General features: G+C 42.8%; 4 protein-coding genes across 6 annotated transcripts in view; 2 read left to right on the top strand and 2 right to left on the bottom strand.

Annotated features, from left to right (window-relative positions):
- The window catches only part of LOC112879687 (ferredoxin-dependent glutamate synthase, chloroplastic), a 29937-nt gene that overhangs the window by 7482 nt on the left and 5874 nt on the right, over positions 1-16581 (top strand). Inside the window, exons 13-33 of one of the 2 annotated variants that reach the window (XR_003226143.1) lie at positions 482-639; positions 2169-2298; positions 2558-2616; positions 2719-2824; positions 3040-3136; positions 3582-3697; positions 3779-3976; positions 4080-4190; positions 4733-4972; positions 5195-5293; positions 5566-5661; positions 5746-5943; positions 6012-6086; positions 6268-6396; positions 6483-6581; positions 6811-6953; positions 7040-7133; positions 7211-7449; positions 7533-7611; positions 8163-8246; positions 8343-8746. Coding sequence is in view for 1 of the 2 variants with exons in the window: in XM_025944052.1 (XP_025799837.1) it covers positions 482-639; positions 2169-2298; positions 2558-2616; positions 2719-2824; positions 3040-3136; positions 3582-3697; positions 3779-3976; positions 4080-4190; positions 4733-4972; positions 5195-5293; positions 5566-5661; positions 5746-5943; positions 6012-6086; positions 6268-6396; positions 6483-6581; positions 6811-6953; positions 7040-7133; positions 7211-7449; positions 7533-7611; positions 8163-8246; positions 8343-8510 (2718 nt within the window). In the remaining variant the exon portion in view is untranslated. Of the gene's footprint in view, positions 1-481; positions 640-2168; positions 2299-2557; positions 2617-2718; positions 2825-3039; positions 3137-3581; positions 3698-3778; positions 3977-4079; positions 4191-4732; positions 4973-5194; positions 5294-5565; positions 5662-5745; positions 5944-6011; positions 6087-6267; positions 6397-6482; positions 6582-6810; positions 6954-7039; positions 7134-7210; positions 7450-7532; positions 7612-8162; positions 8247-8342; positions 9018-16581 lie in introns of those variants that run through there. The other variant, XM_025944052.1, reaches the window with a different exon arrangement.
- Positions 9740-13158, bottom strand: LOC112881351 (rho GTPase-activating protein 7-like). The gene is made up of 10 exons (XM_025946013.1): positions 12832-13158; positions 12178-12501; positions 11855-11904; positions 11653-11713; positions 11492-11575; positions 11194-11307; positions 10907-11100; positions 10687-10756; positions 10123-10305; positions 9740-10035 (listed from the first exon to the last, which is right to left on the bottom strand). The coding sequence occupies exons 1-10, from the start codon at positions 13156-13158 to the stop codon at positions 9847-9849; spliced, it is 1596 nt and encodes a 531-aa protein (XP_025801798.1). The 3' UTR covers positions 9740-9846.
- Positions 9768-16581, bottom strand: part of LOC112879688 (rho GTPase-activating protein 7-like) — a 46007-nt gene continuing 39193 nt past the window's right edge. For both annotated transcript variants that reach the window (XM_025944053.1, XM_025944054.1), the window contains exon 22: positions 9768-9843. The gene's annotated coding sequence lies outside the window, so the exon portion shown is untranslated. The remainder of the gene's footprint in view (positions 9844-16581) is intronic.
- Positions 14172-15034, top strand: LOC112881350 (oryzain alpha chain-like). Its single transcript, XM_025946012.1, has 2 exons — positions 14172-14278; positions 14344-15034. Exon 2 carries the CDS (start codon positions 14345-14347, stop codon positions 15032-15034), a length of 690 nt encoding a protein of 229 aa, XP_025801797.1. The 5' UTR covers positions 14172-14278; position 14344.

The following is a 16581-nucleotide window of genomic DNA, read 5'->3' as shown; positions in this document are numbered from 1 at the left end:
TCAAAATTGGCTTGCTATGATTTTTCCCTGCCAAAACTAGCATTAGCTTTACTGTTATGCGCGATGCAAATCTAGAGATGCTTGAAAGCTTCATAGTGCTAGGTAATTCACTTAAAATGTTTCATTTTACTTGTATAAAAATGTGAAGCTTTCCTTTTGATTCAAATCATTATCGCTATTTATCAAGGTTCTAAATCTCCCGCTATAGCTTCCACTATAGCCCGCTATAGCTATTTGAGACAGGGTGCAGCTATTTGAACTCATGTATAATTTAGCCGCTATAGCCCGCTATAGCCTCATTTAGCCCGTTATTAGCTGTTTTTAGAGTCCAGCCGCTAAACCCCTTAGCCCGCTATTTTGAACCATGCTATTTATGTTTAGGCTATTCATGTTTTCGCAACAGTGCCACTTGAATGACAGATTGCCCCTTTTTTATTCTTTCCACACTACCTAGATCATAATCTATTATTGGATGATGTAGGAACCAACTCGGCCTGCCATACCAATACTTCTAGCTGTTGGTGCCATCCACCAGCATTTGATTCAGAATGGCCTTCGTATGTCTGCTTCTATTGTTGCTGATACTGCTCAGTGTTTCAGCACACATCACTTTGCATGTCTGATTGGCTATGGTGCCAGGTAAGAGTTTATTGCTAACAATAGATTTCTTTCAGCAATATCTACTCCCTTCATCCATAAGTGTAAAGCCCATTTTGTCTTGCATGTAGATTAAGAAGACTTTCAATTGACTATATTATGTCTAATTATTTGTCTCTAAAATCTATACACAATGCATGCATGTAACCAATGCAAGTAGAAGTGTAAATTAATTGGGTGTATATAGGGAACAACATATTTTGCATTGGAATATGAAATAAGTGTTTACATTTGTGGACAAGACTATTAAAAACGTGCCTTATGTTTGCGAGCGGATGGAGGAGTTCATCACTTATATTTGCAGCTTGCTTAACTTGACATCCTCATCGTGCATAAAAGCATGTGCACCTTCCCAATATGAACTAACTTATGAAGGGGATTGAAAGTTGTCATGATCCTTCAATACATAAATGATATGGGCTAATGATGACAGCTTTATTGAGGAGGAATTAGAGATAAACCTCTGCCACATTGAATCCAGTTCGCCCTCCGAAGAGGCTCTGAACCTTAAGGACTCAATCTCTGGTTACCTAAACAATCTGAACTAGCCGGCTTATATTATGCCGGCAGCTAGCAACCAAAGGACTCTAACAAACAAAATCTAAACAAACTAATCCTGAGCCGGCTGCTATTGGTGCCTCCTGCGCTGATAGACATGGCCCACAAAGGCGTCCACAACAATAAAATAATCACAACCTAATTCAGAAGTGGTCTGTAGGCGCTAGGCACTAGTCAGGGACCAGTGCCTAAGTACTGTATTCCTTTGTGCATCGATAAACATGTTGGAGATATATGTTTTATGACTTGTGCCTCAGTGTTGTGTCTAATCGAACATTATCCAATCAAGGAACACATCAGATTTCTTGTTGTAGAGGAAATTAGACGATCAAATTGAGGACTTGGATTAAAAAAACATGTCCATTCTAGTCTGTTCAAACCAAAATACCATATCTAATTACCATAATTTACATTGACAATTGGTCAATTGCAATCAAACCAGCAGAGAAGACACATAGACACGCACCACTCTGCATGCATGCCATGCTTCACACACAAGCGAGGGAGTTTCCTATCATGTGTGTAAAACGTGGTACTAGGATTTGAACTCTGGTAGGAGTTACTCCCATGACTATCACTAGACCATGACTTCAAATCCTGAATCGTAGGACACAATCAAAGACCATGACCTATCTGAACAATTCTACTATTGGATATGACCAAATATTAAGGAAACTACTGATAGACAATGCTGATATGGGAGTTGGACCCTGTGAAAGCTGGAAATTCACCAGTTTCACCAAATGTGTTTTTGGCCTTTCATCAACTTAAAATCAGAACAAAATACTATATTTTCTTAAGAAATAGGAGTAGTTTTGTTTTCGGTTTAACTAGCATACGTAGATTGTAGTATGCATCTGCATATTTCCTCATGAATTGTACGGTGTTGAAGTAACCATTTTATTTGTGTATTTATTAAATTTACTAATGTTCATTCTTCTACTGTGCATCAGTGCTGTGTGTCCTTATCTGGCACTAGAAACATGTCGGCAATGGAGGCTGAGCAACAAAACTGTTAATTTGATGCGGAATGGGAAGATGCCAACGGTGACTATTGAGCAGGCTCAAAGAAACTTTATCAAGGTATGTTTTTTCTAGCTAGTGACTTGTTTGTCGAATGTTGTCCTTTTGTCCCTGATCGTCTGAACATAGCTGAATTCAATATGAGCTAGCTACGTTTGAGCCCTTAGGTCCATGTTAAGTCCCTATCATCATTCTCTGATTATTTTATGAGTTATCTCGATTTCGCCTGTTCTAGTTGACCCTTAAAGAATGAGATCTAAATACTTCATTTACTCCAATGGTACCTTTTATTAACTTGTTCAATTGATGCACTTTCCAGGCTGTAAAATCTGGCCTGCTCAAGATACTCTCAAAAATGGGTATCTCACTGCTCTCAAGGTTTGTCTATCTTTCCCATCCAATTAACAGAGCTATATTGTCAATATTGTGAAGTGTGAACTGCTACTGCGATTGTTTGACCCGTATGCATTCTTTGTATAGCTATTGTGGAGCTCAGATTTTTGAAATTTATGGTCTTGGTCAAGAAGTCGTTGATCTTGCCTTCTGCGGAAGCGTATCCAAGATTGGAGGGCTCACACTTGATGAGGTAAGCTATATACAATTTTTCAGAATGCAGCATCAAGTACTTTCAGCACTGTAAAATTGTATGGAATTCTGATCTGTACATTTTTCACTTTTCTTTTTTATTGTTCTGGCATACTGTTTAGAAGGCTTCTTTTTTTTAAAAGAAAAACTTCCTGTAGTCCATTTACATTTATCTTTTTTGTGACTTTACTTACTAACACTTGTATCCTTGTAAAGCTGGGTAGAGAAACCTTATCATTCTGGGTGAAGGCATTCTCAGAAGATACAGCGAAGAGACTAGAAAACTTTGGATTCATCCAATCCAGACCTGGAGGTAGTATCTATACTTAGGAAACATACTATTTTTATGTTTGGATGCATGTATTTCTGGCATTTTTTATAATGTTATATATTTTGGTGTGGCATTATATGCTATAACGCATACTATGGCATCCCTAGTCTGTGATCTACAGTTTCCTTCAGCTTTCCTAGAGATTTATCAATACAGAAGGGTCTTCATGAATCCTCCTGTCATGTAGCATGATAATCTTAAGCTGTCCTCTATCACATCTATTTTACATCAAAGGTCGTACCTGTAGTAAATGCCTAGAATAGACTGGACTGCATAGCTACATCCATCTTTGTCTAGATTTAATGCCATCTTCTATCTTCCCCAAAACACACCCTCCTTTTGTTGCTGCATGAAGTAATTGTTTTTTCCCTAGTACTGAATTAGTACAGAATAGTACTGATTATGATGTGCTGTCCTTTCTGGATAGGGGAATACCATGCAAATAATCCTGAGATGTCAAAGCTGCTGCACAAAGCAATTCGTGAAAAACGTGATAATGCGTACACTGTCTATCAACAACACCTTGCAAGCCGTCCTGTCAATGTAAGTGGTGATCCTTCTGGTTGCCAACCCATTGCTTTGCTTTGTCACCACAATAGACTCATTATATCTTTTACGATGTAGGTTCTTCGAGACCTTCTTGAGTTGAAGAGTGATCGTGCACCTATTCCTATTGGCAAAGTTGAGCCTGCAACCTCCATTGTTGAACGTTTTTGTACAGGTGGAATGTCCCTAGGGGCCATTTCAAGAGAAACACATGAAGCTATTGCTATTGCCATGAATAGAATAGGCGGCAAATCTAACTCAGGAGAAGGTGGTGAGGTGGGTCAGATAACTTTTCTTTACAACATAGTTCCTTAGTTATGCCAGACTTCTCAAGCGGAATCTGCGACACAGAGTCTCTTATGGACTTCTCATTTTGCAGGACCCAATCCGTTGGAATCCTCTCACAGATGTGGTAGACGGGTATTCTCCAACACTTCCTCATCTTAAAGGTCTTCAGAATGGTGACACCGCCACAAGTGCAATCAAGCAGGTCGAGCATCGGAGTTCATTTCATTTCTCCCTATTTTGCACTTTATTGGTGCTGTCTGCTTTATCATGTAATTAGTTAATGCAAATATTACCATGTGAATGTCTGCGTTGGGAGAGCATGCGCTGTAGGATATGTGCATTTTCCCAAACATGAGGTGGAACTAACCTTCTTCTGCAATAGAAAAGCAGTTACTAGTTTCCAGAGAAGGTATCCTGTCATCTGGAGATCTGTCTAGATGTTTCTGAACTCTGGGGATATGCAGGGGTCCCTGGGCCAGATGTTAGTGAGACACTAAGTGGTAGTTCACGAAACACAACTTCACAGTAGCTTATATCTATTTTTATGTTATAAATAAGGTATCATGTGTCTAACAGAAAGATCGACAAGACGGTTTAAGTAATTCATTTGTTCTGTAGAACCTAGCAATGCGGAGTTTCCAATGTCTTTCTTTTCTTTTTGTTCCTAATTACAGGAGCATTATGGTTTCTTTCTAGCAGATTAAAATATTTGGGTTAATTTTTCATTATCATGTCCTTCTACAGGTTGCATCTGGGCGTTTTGGAGTTACACCTACATTTTTAGTAAATGCTGAGCAAATTGAGATAAAGATCGCGCAAGGTGCGAAGCCTGGTGAAGGTGGTCAACTTCCTGGGAAAAAAGTCAGCGCATACATTGCTCGTCTAAGGAATTCCAAACCTGGAGTTCCTCTTATATCCCCACCTCCACACCATGACATCTATTCCATTGAGGATCTTGCACAGTTAATTTATGACCTCCATCAGGTTTGTCTTCTGCCGCTATTGGTAGAATTTCAACTAGTAATGTTGGTACTATAGGGGAAATGCCGCAATTTCAAAATGCTAGTTTTCTGTGGTGAGTGGCAACTCACAAGAAATTGGATTTGTATTGTATCTATCGGTGCTACATCAACTGTCTATGCTGTTAAGTTTATGGTTTCTTGTTCTTGGTACTAATGATGATGTGCAATAAATCTGGCTGAACAGATCAATCCTAAAGCCAAGGTGTCCGTAAAGCTTGTAGCTGAAGCTGGGATTGGAACTGTAGCTTCTGGAGTTTCAAAGGGAAATGCAGACATAATTCAGGTTAGTTAAGTTTCTTTTTAAATAATTCATTGACTTAACTCGTGCTTTCATTGTGCAAGAACATCAAGTTATTGTCTACGATTTCTGTATACAACTTTATAGCTAAACTTCAACAAGGTTCTATATGTTGTGCTGACCCTTTCGAAACAAATTATACTATGAGCTCTTATTCAATCTGTCACACGAGTTGTCCCAAAGCGTACTGTAATTGGGTGAATCGGAGATTTACTACGTACTTATTTTGTTGTCTAAATAACTTTTGTATTACACAGATATCAGGTCATGATGGTGGTACTGGAGCTAGCCCAATCAGCTCAATCAAACACGCTGGGGGTCCATGGGAACTTGGTCTTACAGAAACGAATCAGGTTTCCTAGATTTAATTGTTTGCTGAAATCAGTTTTTTCTATCAAAATATTTTCTGTTTTCTAATACTAGTTAACTTTCTCCAGACACTCATACAAAATGGATTGAGAGAGAGGGTGGTACTTAGAGTGGATGGTGGATTCAGGAGTGGTCAAGATGTTCTTATGGCTGCTGCCATGGGCGCTGATGAATATGGTTTTGGTTCTGTAGCTATGATTGCTACTGGATGTGTCATGGCACGCATTTGCCACACAAATAATTGCCCAGTTGGAGTTGCTAGTCAGGTAGTAGGAACACAAGTTAGTTTGTCTTCCTCTTATTGGACTACCTCTTATATTCCATACCCTTGCAGAGAGAAGAGCTTCGTGCCAGGTTTCCTGGTGTTCCTGGTGATCTTGTTAACTACTTCCTCTTTGTTGCAGAGGAGGTATGTCATGATTCTCATTACCAATGCTGTTTATGTTAACCTTGTTCTTTAATTGATTTATGCAATGCCTGAGTATTTATTTTTGAGATAATTGCAATTTTCTTTAATTGATCTATGCAATGCCTGAGTATTTATTTTTGAGACAATTGCAACTTCTATATTAAATGGTTAATTTGGTTAGGTACGAGCTGCATTAGCCCAGTTGGGTTATGAGAAGCTGGATGACATCATCGGGCGAACAGATTTGCTTAAGCCAAAGCATGTCTCTTTGGTGAAAACACAGCACATTGATCTTGGATACCTCTTATCTGTATGTTGTTGACAGACATTATTATTTGATTTCTGTTGGCATCTTTTCCATATGCTTTCTATATTAACCAATGGTTTGTGCATCAGAATGCTGGATTGCCTGAATGGAGCAGCTCCAAGATTAGGAGCCAAGATGTCCACACTAATGGCCCTGTTCTTGACGAGACGATCCTTGCAGATCCTGAGGTAATGTTTTTTGATAAGTTATCTTAGTTATGGACTACTGGTTCAATAGAGCTGATTTGCCAGCGTTACAATCAAAGCAATACCTGACTCGTTATTCTGTCCTCTTGGAACTAGAACTGTTGTATTTATGATCTATACACAGCCTTACTTGTCTATAATGAAGTGCAAAGTTGCTGGAACCCAGGTCTTATCTGCGTGATGAACGTTATTTATATTATCTAATTTGCAGATAGCTGATGCAATTGAGAATGAGAAAGAGGTTTCCAAGACATTTCAAATTTATAATGTTGATAGAGCTGTATGTGGACGAGTAGCTGGTGTGATTGCCAAGAAGTATGGAGACACAGGCTTTGCAGGACAGCTCAACATCACGTATGTTCCATATGTTTTATTTTGCATTTGTTTTAATCATTTTTAAATTTTGAAAAGGTAGGAATTTAATCAGTTTTATATTTCAGGTTTAATGGAAGTGCAGGACAGTCCTTCGGTTGTTTCCTGACTCCTGGGATGAACGTCCGGCTAGTTGGAGAGGCCAACGACTATGTTGGAAAGGTACTAAATATTCAACCCTTGAAAATCTTGCCTAATCAGCTGTATGAAACTTGAACACCCTCTTTGATATTTTTCAGGGTATGGCTGGCGGAGAACTGGTGGTGGTTCCTGTAGATAAAACAGGATTTGTTCCTGAGGATGCTACAATAGTTGGAAACACTTGTTTGTATGGAGCTACTGGCGGTCAAGTGTTTGTGAGAGGCAAGGCAGGAGAAAGATTTGCAGTTAGGAACTCTCTAGGCCAAGCAGTGGTTGAGGGCACTGGAGATCATTGCTGCGAGTACATGACTGGTGGCTGTGTAGTTGTACTTGGCAAGTAAGTACAAGCTACAGAGTTCTCTTTTGGAAATTGCCTCCTTTTCCATAAATCCTTAGACATGCATATTTCTTAATCTACAGAGTTGGGAGGAACGTTGCAGCTGGAATGACCGGTGGCCTTGCCTACATTCTTGATGAGGATGATACACTTGTCCCAAAGGTTTGCAAGCTTCGAGCTTTTAATTTGCTAACTGCGTAGCATGTCATTGGGGCTTGGGCTGTTTAATTCTTTTTTTTTTGAATGGTCGCCGGAGGGGAGAGCATCCCCACCTGAATTGCATTGATAAGATGTGGCGTAACCACAAATCAACGACCTCATTTTTTAAGGAAAACAAGGCAAAACCTTACAATGCACAGTTAATTCGGGAAACTGGGCTGTTTAATTCTGGCCTCATGTTTCTGTTTCTTGGCATGTTTGCCATTGGTACTACACCAACTGGCGTTATTGCTATGAAAATTCATGACAGAAGCACAGGAAGTGATATCCAAAGAGTTATTCTCCTGCATGAGTATCTACTCCCTCCGTTCCAAATTATAACTCGTTTTGGCATTTCTAGGTGCATATTTTTTTGCTATGCACCTAGATATATACTATGTCTAGATACATAGTAAAAACTATGCACCTAGAAATGCCAAAACGACCTATAATTTGGAATGGAGGGAGTAGTTCTCAATGGCGATAGCTTATATAACTTGCAACTGTTTTAACAGGTTAACAAGGAAATAGTCAAGATGCAGAGAGTGAATGCTCCAGCTGGGCAGATGCAGCTGAAGGGCTTGATTGAGGCTTATGTTGTAAGTGAACTGCTTTCCTTTATGAAAAACAAGTGCTGCAAGCTGCGAATCAAATGTTGCCAGCACCTAATTTTGCTAATTTTTTACATTTTAAAGGAAAAAACGGGCAGTGAGAAAGGTGCCGCAATTTTGAGGGAATGGGAGGCCTATTTGCCTCTATTCTGGCAACTGGTACCGCCCAGTGAAGAAGACTCGCCTGAGGCTTGTGCAGAGTTCGAGAGAGTGCTCGCCAAGCAAGCAACCACCCAACTGTCTGCGAAGTGATCAAATCAGACAACTGGAAGGTGTTCTCTCTCTGATACTCCTTGCAAAGTGATCTTCCTCTGACTGCATCAACAAAGACGTAACCGGCATATGTGAAGCACTGAAGTGTGCTGCTCCGAAGACAGCAATTTTGTGGAGGCTCAGCCGCTCAGCCCAGGTTATCTTTTGGAGTTGAGCTCGCAGAACCATCGAGGGTTCTTCTCGGGGTTCTTCTCGACGCTCTTGTTGCACCTTAGGTAACCCCTCTAAATTGGTTTGCTGACGCTAGGTTGCAAATTAAGGCCCTCTTTGAACTGCTGCATTCCTGTACATGAGTCTTGGCTCTCGTCCTGTGTAATTATGTTTTGGTTAGCTCGTAAATTTATACGCGTAAGAATGGAGGCATGCAAGTCGCGTGCTCAATAGTACAGTACATAATAAATTGTACGGTCAAGTTGGATTTCAAATCATATGGCTTCATGCCCGCGGTGTGATTGTTGTGAAGGCTGGAATCCAATGTTTCTTCTGCAGAGGCTGGAATCCAACGGGTTTCTTTTCGTAGCAAAAGCTGTGGACTGGAATCCAATGCATGGTGTGGTCCTTGACAAGTTGAATTTCATGGTGCATAAATAGCTGACGAAAATTCCATGATGTGCCGCTGTACCTGATCATGGGTCGGGTTCAGATCAAAGAAAAACCTGATATTTTTTCTTCAGCCTGAACCCAGCCCAGCTCGACCACCAGGCTGGATTTTTCAGCCCCAGCCCGACCCGACATGTGGTTGGGTTAAACCTGAATATTTTAATGTATAATTTCAGGTCGGACTTTTTGGATTTCGAATCAACAGAATTGGACCGGGTCAAAAATTTCAACCTAAACCCAGCCCACATATTGACGGGGCATCGGGTCACCCAGCCCGTGATCAGGTTACAGCTGAAGGGAACGTTGGGCGTGGGACGTACGTTCAGCTCATGCATGCTTTGGGCTAGGTGGCTTTTATTTCCTATGCGGATTATCTGCCACTTGGCGTTCAGCTGACATGTAATGTGCACATCTGTTTTCGGAGTAGATTGCACTTCAGTCACTGAGCAGGGCTGGAATATAGGCCCCTGAAAAAAACACTTTTATATTGCCAAAACATATAAGAAAACGTGTCAAAATCCCCTTAACTCATTACATACAATAGATTACAAAAGCAGAACAAAATCACGCTCGAAAATGATTGCTCAAAACCAAGTGTAGGAAGGAAAGGGATATACATTCTCACTACCAGCTTCTACAAAGATAACGTTAGAGAAAAAAAAAGATTCTATACTGAGAATATACAGACGTGAGCTTGCAACAACTGAGCAACCTCCTACCTTGGACTGTTCCAGGGAGACGACGGCTTGTATGGGAAACCATGGGATGCGGAACCATGACCTAAATCGAGGCTGTGGAGTTGTTCCATCAACTGTGACCGCCGTTCTTTGAAGAAATCTAGTCTCGTCGTTAGTTCAACCAGAGTGGACGATGGCACAGCCGGCGGTCTCCCATATCCAACACCCTGCTACAGATCACAACAAGAGAATTAAATACTCGAACCTAAGTGTTCTTCTTTGCAGCATTGATCACAACCAGGGGTTTCTCGTACCTCAGTTGTTCTGGGGATGTTCACCAACATTGACCCACTCTCTGCAGGCACACTTGTTGATGCCTCCTTTGAATCACTCAAGGAGGCATCCAGGGAATGCTTGCGGGAGAAAGGCCTTGAAGAACCATGCGACAGCACATGCTGCTTGATGCTTCTCCAGTGGGATGAACTTGGCAAGCTCTCCTGCCAAAACATCAGAGTATTTGAGTCATCCTGTTATAATCCTATCATTACTTACATCATGCTGAGGACATTATTCATTGGCATTTTCGTCTCTTGTAACCGGGGACCGAGATTCAAGGAAAATTAACTATTGATATATGTTATCATTGTGGCCTGATCTACTCAAGCTGGATGCTTTGGGGTTTAAGTTTAGGCAGGACGTACAGCCGACAGCACTATGAGTGCCACTGCCAGCAGTGCCCCTTTTACAAGCAAAACTGATCAAACTTGTAAATACTACCATTAAAGTGCAATTACAGAGCTGGTGCCAACTAACTTGAGCTTTGGTTTTCTCATGCTGCAAGGTTAAGCAAATACATGAGAGATTTGCAAACAGCTAACCTCATTCCTTTGCTTCTTCTCTTGATTACAGAAAGCAATGCTCCTGTCAAATCCTGGTTGGACAATATTCCTGGTAACAGTAAATATTGCATACTCAATGAGTTGCAGCGTGTAAAGTTAAATAGGAATATGAAAGATGTGGCAAACTGACAAGCATTTTGTATTCCTCACTAAAAATATAGCTCCCAAATATTTTGTCTTGACAACTGAAAAGAATGACAATTGTAAGGGCTGTATTGTCTTACTGAGAGATATATGACTTGGAAGGTGTTGATAACGATCATTAGCATCTACGGAAGAGCCATACTGATGCTGGCGCTGTTGATTGAGTTGGAGATGGAGCTCTGCAACCTTCTGTTTTAATCTTGCAACATCAGCTTCTGCGAGAGCAATCTCCTCAAGCTCTGCCCTTGTCTTAAGAGAAGCGCATAGAAGATGGAGGACACCACAAAATAAGCCCAGCAGGCATGTAACAGTTGAAGATCAACTTGCTTAAGATTTTAGTACCTTTGAATCCATGGAGCGTGAACTAGACAATTGGGAAGAAGACATGCTTAATCCAACCTCGAGTGCAGCTCTAAGATCTCTTTCAGCCTGTAGCTGCTCTTGCAACCTTGACACCTAGCGAGCAAACAAAGTGTGATCAGACTAAAAATCACACTCTCATAATGAGGTACTTGCAGTTATAAAGCTGGTCGCAACAAAATATAATAAATATGCACACAGCAAATGGCTGAATTTCTGATATATTTTGAAAGCATAAAAGCAATGAAATATAATAAATATGTAAAAGAATATGGCGTACATCCTGTTCCAAAGCTACCCGACGCTCATGTAATGCTTGTTTTCTTCTTTCCAGACTTGCCTGTAGGATTGCATTACCTCTAGCCTGAGAAACATATCTAGTTAATTTGCAGGATTCTCCTAAATCAAGAGTTGATATTACATCAATTTTCCTTTCCTCACCTCCTTTGCAATCCTGATCTGTAGATCATTCTTTGTTACCTCAAGTCTTTGGATAGCAAGGCTGCAATATTTTTTTGGTACTTAGCACTTTCATTATAACTCAAATAACTTTAAGAATCAAATTCCTCCACAACTAGAGACTATTTATACAAAGCAATCATGTAAACATGTAATTTAGGCTACAGTGTGATTAGGAACTTACTCTTCTTCGCCAGACGGATCAATTAATTCCGACTGTTGGCCTTTTCTTGCCTGCAAAGCCATATGTGGAGTAAGCATACTACACTTGACAATTATAGAAAAAAAAATACTTTCAGAATAATCTGAAGGAAATCTAGTGCAGTATACAGCATATTTCTGTAAATGTTTTCCCTGCGAAAACATAAATTTTCGGTTCGAGATATCATAGAAACATAGTTCAACGATTACAAAAATAAATAGACCTCGCTAATGTAACATTCAACAAATATGAACCTATACAGGGAAAGTAGGAAATAAGAGCAAAAGATCAGACTTATTGCTTACATTATTGCGTCCCCATAAGTTAGAACGCTTCACATGCTGCTGAGTTCCATTGGGTTTGTTGGAGTGTCTGTCCTTAGGATATTCAGCTCCAGGACTAGGTAATGGAATTCCAGCATCCAAAGACAAAAGAATTTCTCCCATTGACAATGGAGTTTCATGACTGGAAACCGGATTTGATGGTTCTTTTTCATTCAATGATTGTTGGACTCTCATTGAGCCAGTTTCAGTTAAATGGCTTAGCGGAGCATCATTTGGACCTATATTTGACTCCAAAGCGTTATCCTCAACAGAGGGTTCAGCGTCTGAATCATTGCCATTAACCTCCTGTTGTCCAGACATTACAATGAGTAAGAAAGCAAACCACGTGATGACATCAACAAATGATCATGCTACTCAAAGAGAAAAAAAATGAAAGCACAATCTGGTTAAGACACTATAGCTAAGGTTATTTTACAAAGAAACAGTATGGGGAGAATCTAGAAAAGATATGGTCAAAACATGAGCTACAATGTGTTAAATATATTCACTGAAAATAGAAGTAGACTTTTGTTTACATTTTTCTCTCTAGTCTTAAAAACATAGAAGGCAAATGTATGATTAGTATGGCACAATAACTTACTGCAGATAAAAACAGAATTGCAAAGCATATCAAACCTTGTAGCCATAGAGATCAGCACGGGTGCACGCACTGGTTTCACTCAATTTTCCACTCAATATTCGCTCGGCATCATCTAAGTCCTGATCCACATCATTTTCTGCATCATGAAATCCATTATCCCTGATATCCACGGTTTCATCATCTGTTGATTCTTCACTTCCACTATCTCCGGTTTGAGAATCCGGTGACAAGGAGCACCTGAGGTGCTCATCCTGTAAAAATAATGAACATGAGTGGACATGTAGTGATGTGGTGTTTGCTTGTTGCTTCTTAAGTTTATCACACACAAATATATCGGATCGTCTTTGGCGAGGGTGCTTCATCGAAGTGGTTTGGTGCTGTACGTGTCAAGTGATGGGCCGGCCTTTCTATACACCAGTCGGGAGTCACGTTGGGGAGTAGGTCATGCAACTACTGATGTACACATACATATACAGCGTGGCGTGCAATGGTGATCTATTTATTTTATACAATCATCAAAAGGGGAGGATCCATCAGAGACAGGAAATAATTTCATGGGCAAATCTTGACCTATTCCTATACCACATCATGGGCATGAGCCCGTAATTCATGGTTGAAAGCTAAGGAGTACCAGAACGCTTTTCAAGTACTTTGTACAGTGCGCATTCCGTTTAACCTGCAGTGGCAGATGATATGTGTTTCCATCAGTTGAGCAATACATTCAGCCTTTTTCACAAACTGAGTTATTGTCTTGGGAATTCATCAAATTGTATGTATACTTAAAGATGCAATATTTAGGGGTAAGTTTCTCACATGTCCAACATCTTGGCTTACTGAACAATAAAGTACCACTAAATGCATCTTGCGAAGCCTGCGAGCCGAGCGGAGAAAAATTGCCGTCCTGAGCCGAGCGCTGCTTGCGACACCTGCGAGCCGACCTGGGTTGTAATACGGGGCGTGATCGCGATCACAGGCGGAGGATGTTTTTTTTGGTCCACGTGTCTCACATCCGGAGTCATCCGCACCGCGGGGGGGGGGGGGGGGGGGGGGGCTGGGGAGGGGGGTGTCTGCTGGACTCCTGCACCCAATTTTTTTCCCAAAATTATAAACCTTAGATCTTCAAACTCATGATTTTTCTTGATGGTTTTAGGCTTGAGAAAAGTGCAGGATAACAGTTTTTGAACCAGTAAAATCAGGATCCCTTTTGCTAGTTTATGGGCATGGAGACGTGGTTTCAACCTTAAAATAGCAATAAATAGTTTTTGTGGTTTGTGGGCGTGGGGATGGACACGATGCACGGACAGCCGCTTGGAAGCTTTGCAATAAATAGCAAGAATACACACAACAGAACAGCTCAAGTGTTCCACATGTCCTTTGGGTGCGTTTCCGGTGTTCATCTTCTTCGTCTTCGGTCTCGCTACCTCGCCGTCCGCCGATCCGATCCGAGGGTAACAAGCACAGCTCATTGGTTATAAAGCTAAGGTGATCTAATTGCTCTTCCACTCTCTCCGGCCCATCCCTCATCGTCATCGTTGGCAATGACACAGGATGGGGCGGGGCTCCACGGTTGCTCTCGCGGCGGCGGCACTGCTGGTGTTGCTGCCGATGCTGCTGCTAGTGTCACTGCCGGCCGCGGACCTGCTGCCGTCCGCGGACCCGTACGAGCAGGAGAGCCGTCGGGTGTTCGTGGAGTGGAAGGCCAAGAACGGGAAGACTTATACGTACGCCGGCGAGGAGGAGTGCCGGTACGCGTTGTTCAAGGACACTCGCCGCCGCGTCGCCTGGAACAGGGCTGCCTGGGATAGGGCCGCCGGGCCGACATCATCTCGCCTCAACGGTTTCGCCGCCAACTCCATTGAGGAGATGACCCTTGGCCTCCTCGGGCCCGAGGTCGCAAAGAAGGAGGAGTACGAGCAGGAGACCCGCCGGATGTTCGTGTTGTGGAAGGCCAAGTACGGCAAGACCTACAGAGATGTCGGCGAGGAGAGGTGCCGGTATTGGTTGTTCAAGGGAAACCGCCGTGTCATCATCCGGCTCAACGCCGCCACCGGGCAAGACGTGTACGGCCTCAACCAATTCGGGGACCTCACCAACGAGGATGTCCGGCAACGCTGCTACCCGAAGGCGGACCGAGAGCTGAGCGCCAGGTGCCAAGCCGCCATCCTCGACCCGGGCTCGAGCACCGTCCGCGACCGCGAGAGGCTGATTTCGTACATGGTAATCATCTTGCATTGCTAGCTGTTTTTAGTTTCTTTATTATCATTAATTATATTGTTGTTTCTTTAATTACATGCGGTTGATTACCATTTATTTGCATCAAATGGGTCCTCTAATTATGGATTTTGTTTGGTCGTTTCTTAATTTCTACTAGACTAGAAAATTAAACTTTGAGGTGATTTTGTTGCGTTAACGAATCTAATTAAGTGCAAATTAAAGCTGCTAGAAAATAATCTTGATGTTATCCAGGTATAGTTCATGTAGTTTGATATATAATTTAGGTTGGGATATATTATTATATCTATGATATGATGCCGGGGAAGCCTAAAAGGTAATTGATATAGTTTTACAGCACAAAAACATGGTGCTTAATTCATTTCTTCTGTAAATAGAAGACTTGGATACATCTATCACGTACAACATGCTGTGCCTGCATTTTCTAGTTTGATAATCTGGCCTGGAAAGTTTCCAAAGGTTGCAGTTTTACCTCTCTGTCTGTCTAGGAGAGTAAAATTCTCCTACTCATTGGTTATGTTGTTCAAATCATTATGATTTGTCTATACAAGTATAATTAGCAGTAAGTGAATTGAATCGATATTATTAGAAACATAAATACTCTTATTCCAATCCACCATGAAAGGAGCAAGGCTAGGAGTCGCTTGGTTCACCTGGAGGTGACACGTGCCCCTGCCCAGCCCGACGCGCGCCGTGCATTTCGGCCCACCGCAGCCAACCACACCAACTTTGCCTGCTCAGCTGCCCTGGCCCGCTTTGCACGCCTACCTCAGCTCCCTCACCATTCTCTCCATCTCGCTCCCGTTCTTGTTCTGCCACCGCAGCCGCCGCAAGAGTCCTAGGGTTAGGGATTCCTTGGCTCCTCGCTGCCCGTCCGACCAGCCCCTCCTTCTTCCCTGGGGGATTGGCCACGCCTCTACCCAGCAGCAGGAGCGGCCCGCGGAGGTGGCCCCTCAGTCGGCAGGTGGGGCGAACGGCTCTACTCGGCGAGCGACGCGCGTGGAGCCGCATGTGGCGCAACGCCGAGAGGTGGGGCGGCGGTGGGAGCAGGTGCAATGCCGGCGATGGGGTAGCTGCGAGGACCACTGCGGAGCGGCACTGCGGCGGTCCGAGGGTTCGTTGTTGAGGGGCGACGGAGACTTGGTGGACCGGCCCACGCAGCGCTCGGCCGGCGCTCCTGCTGCCGGAGGTTCCCTGCAGCCGCAGCCGGTCCAACCTGTCTCCAGGCGCGTCAGCTGCAAGTGCCATTGCCAGGCGTCGCCTGCACTTGCTGCGACGAGCCGGTTGCTGGAGCTCCATTGCACTCGCGTCTCGTGTGTGTTGATGCCGATTTAGGGCCAACGTACGAATGCACTCGAACATGCGGCGAGCAGCGGCGCACCTTGCAGCGCCGCAGCACCAACCGGTCAGACCGGTCTCGTCGGGGTAGCCTGATGAGGATCCAACGAACGCTTAGGGACCCCGTCGGAGCAGGCGCATCTTGGATTGCCCTAGGCTCGGTAGGCCAGCTAGGCATCCTCAAACGCCGTAGAGACGAAGGAAGAACAGCATGT

This window comes from Panicum hallii, chromosome 2 (genome assembly GCF_002211085.1).
Source record: "Panicum hallii strain FIL2 chromosome 2, PHallii_v3.1, whole genome shotgun sequence".
NCBI classification, from domain to species: Eukaryota; Viridiplantae; Streptophyta; class Magnoliopsida; order Poales; family Poaceae; genus Panicum; species Panicum hallii.
Note: the sequence above shows the minus strand (reverse complement) of the source record. Positions and strands in the feature narration are given on the sequence as shown.

Coding starts and splice junctions, on each gene's coding strand:
- LOC112881351 (XM_025946013.1), bottom strand. CDS start 13,158: ATGAAGCACCCTCGCCAAAGACGATCCGATATATTTGTGTGTGATAAA. Junction 10,306..10,686: donor AGAAGAAGCAAAGGAATGAG/GTTAGCTGTTTG, acceptor ATGTTTTGGCAG/GAGAGCTTGCCAAGTTCATC. Junction 10,036..10,122: donor ACATCCCCAGAACAACTGAG/GTACGAGAAACC, acceptor GATCTGTAGCAG/GGTGTTGGATATGGGAGACC.
- LOC112881350 (XM_025946012.1), top strand. CDS start 14,345: ATGGGGCGGGGCTCCACGGTTGCTCTCGCGGCGGCGGCACTGCTGGTG.